We start from the raw sequence: 10,573 nt of genomic DNA on the forward strand, positions 1-10,573 counted from the left end.
TTGATTACCCTCATTATATTTATGTATCTGGTGCTATAATTATCTGATACCTGCTGTAACCTCTGAAGGCTGAGACGCTCAAATTTTACAGTGTCTTTTGTTTTGTTTTTGTTTGTTTGTTTTTCTCTCTCTCTCTCTCTCTCTCTCTCTCTCTCTCTCTCTCTCTCTCCAAATAACACACCGACGTCTGAGGCAGGCGCTCAATTCTTTATCACAAGATCTGAATCTGCCCTGCTTTATGAAGCAACCTGATCACAGACAGCAAGCTGGATTGTCAGTACTTTCACGTTTTTTTTGTTTGTTGTTTTGTGTCTTTTTTTCTTGTTTTTTTTTTCTCTCTCTCAAAGCGGGAGATGGGCGTTTATAAGATATTCTACATCATGCACAGTTTTAAAACCAATATAGATGAGGTGTAGACGTTGACGTGACTAGACTCTGGACGTTTACAAGGTTACCAGTTTACAGTGTTCGGTGGGAGCGGTTCAGGGGCAAACAGCAAGTCCGCTGGGCAGCTGGGGCCGGTTGTTGGTGTAGACATAGACCAGGAGCTGGTACAGCTTTGGGTCCTGCTGCTGGATGTGATGTCTGGCCTCCATCTCTGTTCGGCAGTACTGCCACTTTCCGTAACACCTGCACAGTCAGACACTGGCTGATGGAACTACTGTACAAGACAGTTGTTGTCGTTGTTGTCGTCGTCTTCGTTGTTGTTGTTTTTAGTGTTGCTGTTATGGAGATTTAAACAAACTTTAAAGACCATTTAGTTCATACCATGTTGCTGTTGTTGTTATTGTCGTCGTCGTTGTCGTTGTTGTTGTTGCTGTTAGTGTTGTTGGTACGGAGATTTAAACGATAAACTTCAAAGACCATTCAGTTCATCTCTGATGAATACGGAAACTGAAGTATCAGATTTTCTAAATTGGAAAAAAAAGGATGTATATATGCCTACATCTGATGAAAATCAACACGTTACACAGACCAAAAAAATCATTGGTACCTGGTATAAAACGCCCTATTGTCAGTGTTTATCAAGTAATACTTCATCTAGTTTTACAAATGTCTGCATTTCAAACAGGAGCCCATGACAAATGCCGGTGATGCTTTTTGCTAACTGGACTGACACGGTGACCCAAAGTTGTCAGAGTATCAAATGTTGTTTCCAAAAATTTAACTATTTATTGAACAGTTATTGTCCAATGTTTCACTTCACATCTCAATCGCGTTACTTGTGCATGCATGTCTGTGTGTATGTGTCGGGTAAGAGACTGGGAATCCATTGAGATCTCAGAATCTACTGGTAAAAACATACATTGTCAGTTTCTTCAGGAAAGGCTGAAATTATGGTCTAGATTAACCAGATTCTAAACCCACACAAGCAGAGAATACATCAGGGGCTTGTTACGCTCGGGGCAATTCTGATTTACCAGGTGAGTTTCTGAAATGTGAAGAATTACAGGCTAAAAACATTCACACAAGCGCTGTATTCAAGTCCACATTTAAAAGACCTATCAGTGTTGTTATCACGAACATAATCATGTGTAGGTTTTGAGACTGACGGATAAATAGGTCAGTTCAGGAAAGATCTGTGTGCAGCAGAATGGTATCCCAAAGGAAAGAGATTTCGAATACATGTTTCGAGTGTATCATCTGCCACACTATTTATGCACTGACCTGTAAACGTATGTAAGTCGTAACTGGCCTCTTTATTTTTGAATTAATTTCCGAAGAAATTTAAATCTGACTTTCCTCACAGACACTGTATTGGAAAACAGAGACAGACAGACAGATAGACAGACAGACAAAGAGAGAGAGACAGAGGATGACAAAGAGAGGATGGGAGAAAGACACAGACTTCTAGAAAAAAAAAAGGGGGGGGGGGTGGAAATCTTACTCGTTCATGCCACCCGGGGTAGATTGTTGGTTGACCAAGAAAAAGGCCCCTGTGGCCTCCCCGAAGTACTCAGCAGCAGTGTACATCCCGTAAGACTGGGGTCTCCACAGTGAGTGGGCCTTGGCGTAGTTGTACGCCTCCATGTGCTGCACACACACTGAACAGTGTCATGCAAAAACAACAACAAAAACAAAACAAAACAAAATGCACACACACACACACACACACACACACACACACACACACACACACACACAAAGCTGACACTCGTGCAGCAGATTGATATGGATACTTATATAGCGCCTATCCTCGGTCGGAGACCAAGTTCCAAGCGCTTTACAAACATGGGGTTATTTGCGCAACAGGCTGCCTACCTGGGTAGAGCCGACTGACGGCTGCCACTGGGCGCTCATCATTCGTTTCCTGTGTCATTCATTCAGATTTCAGGCACGCACACATACACATTCAGACAAACGTGTAACATTTTATGTGTATGACCTTTTTTTGTTTATTTACCCCGCCACACCACACCACACAACGTAACACAACGCAACACGACACGACACGACCAACGCATCGCAACGCAACGCAACGCAACGCAACGCAACTCAGCATCAACGCAACGCGGCGAATGGGTAGGAACCCCCCCTCCTCCCCCCCCCCACCCCCCTACCCCGCCCCCAACCCCCCCCACCCCCACCCCCACCCCCGGTCTTCCCCTCCCAACAACTCTGGCATGGCGCCCTCGTCTCATGGTCCTGTCGAAGCCATGGGCATCGATGGCGTGCGCGAACTCGTGCACGGCGATGTTGTCGTGGTGGCGGTACGAATCGTTGCTGTAGCACATGACGTTCTCCTCCTCCACCAGTGAGATGGCCCCTCCGATCCCCGCCACCGTGTCCCACTTCCGCCCGTCAGAGGTGCACGTGATGGCGCACGAGCCGTCCACAACGACCTGCGCGTGCAAGTGGGTGGGAGTGAGGGGGTTTGCGGGGGGGGGGGGGGGAGGTGGATTGAGGGGGGGGCGGTGTTGCTTCCTTGGATTTTGTTGTCGTTGTTGCTGTTCGTGTGTGTGTGTGTGTGTGGGTGTGTGTGTATGTGTGTGTGTGTGTGTGTGTGTGTGTGTGTGTGTGTTCATTCTTTTCCTTAACGGCTATCCACACTAATTGTGATTTTGGACGAAAATTCCTTCATCTTCCCACCCCACCCCATTCCTTAAAACCATCGCTACTTTCCCTGTTCCTCTCTCCTCAGTTAACATTAATATATATATATATATATATATATATATATATATATATAAACGAATTTTAAAAAAAATAGTCAACCAGTAAATTTACAAGAAAGAGCCAAAGGGGCTCCTAATTAAACTTTGAATGTGTGTGTGTGTGTGTCTGTCTGTCTGTGTCTGTATCTGTGTGCGTGTGTGTGTGTGCATGAGAGAGAGAGAGAGAGAGAGAGAGAGAGAGAGTTTTTTCCTTTGCTTTTGTTTGTTGTTGTTTTATTTTGTTTTGTTATCCTAAAAGTGTTGGGCTTTAACTGATAAGCGACAGGTGACCAAATTTGTTTCCTTCCAAACAAATCGCGTTCATAGTTCTTTTTTTGTTGTTACTCACGTTGACGTCACACACTACTCACCGCGACATTCCGGGGTGTCTCTCAAAGCAGCAAACTCCGGAAAGATGGTCAGTTTCTCCAGCCTCCGATAAACCCCCATACCTGCGTTGTTTCTTACCAGGTTGCTGAAAATCTGATAAGGAGCGTACCTGAGCATCTTGTGGATCTCATTTGCTACCTGTGGCAAGAAAAAAAGCCACACCACACAACGTAACACAACGCAACACGACACGACACGACACAACGCATCGCAACGCAACGCAACGCAACGCAACGCAACTCAGCATCAACGCAACGCGGCGAATGGGTAGGAACCCCCCCCTCCCTCCCCCCCCCACCCCCCTACCCCGCCCCAAACCCCCCCCACCCCCACCCCCACCCCCGGTCTTCCCTTCCCAACAACTCTGGCATGGCGCCTCCTCACCATCTGTCTCATGGTCCTGTCGAAGCCGTGGGCATCGATGGCGTGCGCGAACTCGTGCACGGCGATGTTGTCGTGGTGGCGGTACGAATCGTTGCTGTAGCACATGACGTTCTCCTCCTCCACCAGTGAGATGGCCCCTCCGATCCCCGCCACCGTGTCCCACTTCCGCCCGTCGGAGGTGCACGTGATGGCGCACGAGCCGTCACAACGACCTGCGCGTGCAAGTGGGTGGGAGTGAGGGGGTTTGCGGGGGGGGGGGGGGGGGAGCGGGGGGCGGTGTTGCTTCCTTGGATTTTGTTGTCGTTGTTGCTGTTCATGTGTGTGTGTGTGTGTGTGTGTGTGTGTGTGTGTGTGTGTGTGTGTGTGTGTTCGTTCTTTTCCTTAACGTCTGTCCACACTAATTGTGATTTTCGACGAAAATCCTTCATCTTCTTCCCCACCCCACCCATTGCTTAAACCATCACTACTTTCCCTGTTCCTCTCTCCTCAGTTAACAGTAATATATATATATATATATATATATATATATATATATATATATATATATATATATATATATATATATATATATATATATATATATAACGAAATATATTTTTTTTAAAAAATAGTCAACCAGTAAATTTACAAGAAAGAGCCAAAGGGGCTCCTAATTAAACTTTGAATGTGTGTATGTGTGTGTGTGTCTGTCTGTCTGTCTATCTGTGTCTGTGTCTGTGTGCGTGTGTGTGTGCATGAGAGAGAGAGAGAGAGAGAGAGAGAGAGAGTTTTCCTTTGCTTTTGTTTGTTGTTATTGTTGTTTTTATTTTGTTTTGTTATCCTAAAGTGTTGGGCTTTAACTGATAAGCGACAGGTCACCAAATTTGTTTCCTTCCAAACAAATCGCGTTCATAGTTCTTTTTTGTTGTTACTCACGTTGACGTCACACACTACTCACCGCGACATTCCGGGGTGTCTCTCAAAGCAGCAAACTCCGGAAAGATGGTCAGTTTCTCCAGCCTCCGATAAACCCCCATACCTGCGTTGTTTCTTACCAGGTTGCTGAAAATCTGATAAGGAGCGTACCTGAGCATCTTGTGGATCTCATTTGCTACCTGTGGCAAGAAAAAAAGAAAAAAAAGAAAAGACATTAGCATTCTTATTATGAACATTTACGCCTTATATTGAAAATAAGCCCAAGGGGTTTACAAATAGAACACACACGTAAATATCAAAAAGGACAAATTTAACACAAAATGCCAAACATTATCAAAAATTATTCATCCTTCACACACACACACACACACAGAGACACACACACACACACACACACACACACACACACACACACACACACACACACACACACACACACACACACACACACACACACACACTACACACACACACACACACACACACACACACACACACACACACACACACACACAGAGAGAACCCCCACACACCCAACCACCCATACCCTCCCACCCCAACCCTTCAACCCCCCCCCCCCCAACACCCCCCCCCACACACACACACACACACACACACACACACACACACACACATCATGGTTACATGATTGACGGAGGCAATGGACGCCCCCGGACTGCCGACGACTTTGATGTAAGCTCCGGAGGGCTTGCTGCCGTGCACGATCTTCCCCTCCCGGTCCAGGTAGGCCTCCTTGAACCCGGGCGGGTAGGTGCCGCGGTGCATCGGCAGCGTCTTCAGAAACTCCCGGTCCTGGTCGCTGGAAAGGTAAGGGTTAAAGATTGAGCTTTACTTATCAACCCTTTTACCCCCGAAAACGGAGTGTGGCTGCCTACATGGCGGGGTTGATAAAATAGAAATTAAAATAATTTTTTTAAAAACACACACAAACGGTCATGCATGTAAAAGCCCACTCGTGAACGTGGGAGTTGCAGCCTACGAACGAAGAAGAAGAAGAATTAACCCTTTCAGTGACGCGTGTGGAGGACGCAGTTACATGTTCACGTTGAGTTTGTAGTTTTCGGCGAAATGAAACAAGCCTTTGAACGAGTTTGTTTCTTTGCCTATGTCTTTGTCTGTCTGTCTGTCTGTCTGTCTGTCTGTCTGTCTGTCACACACACACACACACACACACACACACACACACACACACACACACACACACACACACACACAGTTGGATCACCTACTCCCTTTTCCCCCATCCCTTGGCCCCCTCCCTGATGTGTATGGATGCCTATGGCCGAAGCACATTAAATCATCTGTATATCTGAATCTCTCTCTCTCTCTCTCTCTCTTCATCTATTTATCTATCTATTTCTGCCGCCCATCACAATTTACCTTATTGGTTTGTAGGACACATCGATGGTCGATGGTCGGCCCAAAGCCAGCCCTGTAAATAGACATTGAGTCATTTCGTGAGTCAAGTAGACACGTTTCTAAAGAACGATCTCAAATTAATATTTTGTTCAGAATGACAGTATTTTCCGACTCACTTCATGAGTCAAGTAGACACGTTCAAAAGAAAGATCTTACATTTTATGTTCGGAATAACAATATACACTGAGGTATTTAAATCCTGGATGACATTCAACAAACTAAAGTTGAATGATGACAAAACTGAAGCTATGATTATTTCCTCTGCAAGAATGTCCTCATCTTCTTTTCCTGCCTCTATTGTGGTTGGTGACGCCACAGTTCAGTTTTCTAAATCAGCAAGGAACCTTGGAGTCATTCTTGACTCAAACCTCAGTATGTATGCTCAGGTAGTAAATCTGATACGCATAGTCAATTGTGAACTTCGTCGCATCAACTCTATCCGTCAGTACCTTTCTAAACCTCTTATTTCTGCTTTTGTGCTGTCACGAATTGACTACTGTAATTCTCTTCTCATAGGCTGTCCACATAATATTCTTCAGCGAATTCAAAAACTTCAAAACAATGCTGCCCGTCTGACTCTCAGAGTCCCACGTACTGATCACATTTCTCCTCACCTCTACATTGGCCTCCCATTGAAGCGAGAATTAAATACAAAGTTGCGTGCCTCTGCTGTTCTGCTTTCCACTCCGCAGGACCTACCTATCTTTCTGACCTTATCAGTGTTTACACTCCCACAAGAACTCTCCGGTATTCCTCTGACGGTTACCTTTTGAAACTTCCTCGCGTCAATACAAGAACCGATGATGAAAGTTCTTTCTTCTTTGCTGCTCCTCACATCTGGAACAACCTTCCTTATCATATCCGTGCATCTGATTCTATTTCTGCTTTTCGCTCATCACTAAAGACTCATCTTTTTAAAACCTATCTATAAGTACTCTCGGCTTCCTTTTCTCCAGCACCACCCATGTCAGCTCACTTTGGATGTATGTAGAGTGGGAAAGGGAGAGTATGAGTGGGGGGAGGGTTTTTTGAGAAAGAGTGGCCATGAATGTTTTATGTTACTTGTAATATTTTTTCTTTCATGTAAAGCGCCCTGAGCTCTTCGTGAGAAAGGGCTTTATATAAATGTACAGTATTATTATTATTATTATTATTATTATTATTTCGTGAGTCACATGGACACGTTTTAAGGGAAGATCTTATATATTTTGTTCAGAATGACAATAATTAATAGGCTTACACCGAATCATTCCGTAAGTCGGGTATACATATTTTAAACGAAGATCTTATATCAGTATGTTTTGTCACGGTTCAGAATGACAACCCTCAGGGTGTAGTGACAGTCGTTTCGCGACGTGGTTAGATATGAGAAGAGCATCACCCGGTCACTGGTGGACAATGGATCAGAAGTTCAGCGCCGAACTAATTCCGTCAAGGTGCCTCATTTAGCATAGCCCAGTCCTCATCGCGTTTTGTGTGGCATGTAATAATAATAATAATAATAATAATAATATTTATATAGCGCTGAATCTTGTGCAGAGACAAATCTAAGCGCTTTCACACCAGTCATTCACACGCACGCATAACTCTAAAACTGAAGAAACTGAAGACAAAGAAGAGGTAGGGGAGGGAGGCTATCTTGTGAAGAGGTGGGTTTTAAGGCCAGAATTGAAAGAGCTGAGTGCGGAGACCTGACGAAGCGAAAGAGGAAGTTCATTCCAAATACAAGGTCCAGAGACAGAGAAAGAACGGCGTCCAACAGTGGAGTGTTTGAATATGGGTATCCGTAAACAGAGTGGACCGAAGCCGATCGTAGAGAGCGAGATGGAGTGTAGAGGTGAAGGCAGCCACAAAGATAGGTAGGGGCAGATTTGTGAATACATTTATAACATAGAGTGCTGATCTTAACCTTTAATATGTGTGAGACAGGGAGCCAATGGAGATGTTGCAAAATAGGAGTGATGTGCTCAGATCTTTTCTTTCTGAGGACGAGTCGGGCAGCAGTTTTGTATGCACTGAAGGGACTTACACATGTGAGACCGCATCCAGGTATCTCCGCTGCTGGCTGCCTATCTTGCACTGTCTGTGCTTGCCTATCCCAAGATGTAACCGTTCTCCTACAGTTTTTTTTTTTTTAAACCGTTCTGTGTGCCATGTCTCCCTTGGTCTTTCACGCACTCTTAGAACAATATTTCGCTTGACACAACGTGATTGATTGATGTGGACACTTCTATAGCGCCTATCCTCGGTCAGAGACCAAGCTCTAAGCGCTTTACATACACGGGGACATTTGCACCACAGGCTGCCTACCTGGGTAGAGCCGACTGGGCGCTCATCATTCGTTTCCTGTGTCATTCAATCAGATTTCAGACGCACACACATACACACTCAGACAGACATGTAACATTTTACGTGTATGACCGTTTGTTTGTTTTTTATTTACCCCGCCATGTACGCAGCCATACTCCGTTTTCAGGGGTGTGCATGCTGGGTATATTCTTGTTTCCATAACCCACCGACGCTGACATTGATTACAGGATCTTTAACGTGCGTATTTGATCTTCTGCGTGCGCATACACACGAAGGGGGTTCAGGCACTAGCAGGTCTGCACATATGTTGACCTGGGAGATCGGAAAAATCTCCACCCTTTACCCACCAGGTGCACCGAGATTCGAACCCAGGAACCTCAGATTGAAAGTCCAGCGCTTTAACCATTCGGCTGTTGCACCCGTCCTGACCTGAGCGTCAGAGACATAAAAGTGTGCCGAAACCCGTTGTTCACAAGTTGGGGTCCAGTGGCACGAAGAGATCTTTACGTTTGTGAACTTCTGTGGCTGAAATGAAATTATGGTGCTTAGAGCCTCGCCGACCACTAAGGCCATCTCAAGGCTATCGCCACGTTAATACCTACTACAAGGGTAAAAAACAAACAATGAAACGAGTCACCACTTTAAGCTTTCCACTCAAAGTTTAAAAAACCTTCCATAGTTTAAAACCTTCAAATCTGATTAAAAATGTTCACTTCTTTCAAGAAGTCCGTCAGCTGAAAGTTAGCTGTTAACTGAACAGGGGTAAGGGGAAGGTATGAAGGATCTGTTGTCTTCACACTTCTGCCTTTCCAGCAGAGTTGTTCATTATTATTGATTAGCAGTTTGCAACAGTTATCAATAAACATCAGCATTGATGCTTTGATTTTAGCGTTTGACTCCATTTCTTTTTACTTCCTCTTTGTGTTCAATAGACATGTTACTATTATTATCATTATCATTGTTGTTTTTTTTTTTTCAATTGTTATCATCGTTATCATTAGTATCGTTGATACTTACACCAATGATAACGCCTATCTTCGGTCAGAGAACAAACTATAAACATTTTTAGCAAACACGGTTGCTTACCTGAGTATAGCCGACTGAGAGCTGTTCTAGATGCTCATCATTCGTTTCCTCAGTGTCATTCAGTTAATCTTCAGTCACGCGCACGCATACACATGTACATCAGAGTGGGTTTGTCTTCAGAATTCTTTTTATGGATAACCCTTTCGTTGCTCTGGATTCTTTTACGAGCACCAAGCGCATGCTGCTCACGGAACTTGTCACATCCGAATGTCTAGCGTTCAGACCACCACTCAAGATCTAGTGAAAGAGGAGAAAATGCTGGCGGCGAGTGTGGGATTCGATCACGCACCCTCAGATTCTCTTGCTTCATTGGCGGACGCGTTACAAGAACAAGGCCACACCTCCATACATACATCTCCGGCTTACCAAGGAGGGTCAGCGAAACAGCAGCGAACAGCATGATGGAGACACTCCGGACACACTGCAACATGGGTCTCTATACTGCCCCATTTTTATACCTCATGGGTTTAAGTCAGTTATCAAAATTAATATAAAAAGATCCTGCTTTGGGGGGGGGGGGTTCAAGGTTTGTAGGACGGGCTTGATACTGCATTAAAAAAATTGTTAGTTTAGTAAAAGAATATATAACTGAATATAAAGGGTTGTTGTGTCCGTCTGTTCAAAATTGGGTTAAAAAAAAATTAAGTGTATGATAGGATACCTTCGTGGTGAATGTATGTGTGTGCGAGAGTGTTTGCGTGTGCGGCGGGGTTGGGGGTTGGGGAAATGGGGGCGGGCATACAGGAGCATAGGTGTATTTATTATGTGTGTGCATGTGTACACACATGCGCCCCCCCCCCCCCCCCCCCCCCCCACCCCCCCTGCCCCCATCCTCTCTCTCTCTCTCTCTCTCTCTCTCTCTCTCTCTCTCTCTCTCTCGTGGAATGAAACTG

General features: G+C 45.0%; 1 protein-coding gene across 1 annotated transcript; it reads right to left on the bottom strand.

Annotated features, from left to right (window-relative positions):
- Positions 1-193: 193 nt before the first annotated feature.
- On the bottom strand, positions 194-10,134 carry LOC143297193 (uncharacterized). The gene is made up of 7 exons (XM_076609397.1): positions 10,047-10,134; positions 6,246-6,297; positions 5,490-5,664; positions 4,867-5,023; positions 3,930-4,141; positions 1,889-2,034; positions 194-630 (listed from the first exon to the last, which is right to left on the bottom strand). Exons 1-7 carry the CDS (start codon positions 10,108-10,110, stop codon positions 483-485), a joined length of 954 nt encoding a protein of 317 aa, XP_076465512.1. The 5' UTR covers positions 10,111-10,134; the 3' UTR covers positions 194-482.
- Between the last annotated feature and the right edge of the window lie 439 nt (positions 10,135-10,573).

Source organism: Babylonia areolata, chromosome 22 (genome assembly GCF_041734735.1).
Source record: "Babylonia areolata isolate BAREFJ2019XMU chromosome 22, ASM4173473v1, whole genome shotgun sequence".
Taxonomy (NCBI): domain Eukaryota; kingdom Metazoa; phylum Mollusca; class Gastropoda; order Neogastropoda; family Buccinidae; genus Babylonia; species Babylonia areolata.

Excerpts from the sequence above, each read along its gene's own strand:
- LOC143297193 (XM_076609397.1), bottom strand. The coding sequence starts at position 10,110 with ATGTTGCAGTGTGTCCGGAGTGTCTCCATCATGCTGTTCGCTGCTGTT. Across the intron at positions 5,665-6,245 it reads GTGTCCTACAAACCAATAAG|CGACCAGGACCGGGAGTTTC; the intron begins GTAAATTGTGAT and ends TTACCTTTCCAG. Across the intron at positions 4,142-4,866 it reads AGACACCCCGGAATGTCGCG|GTCGTTGTGACGGCTCGTGC; the intron begins GTGAGTAGTGTG and ends TTGCACGCGCAG.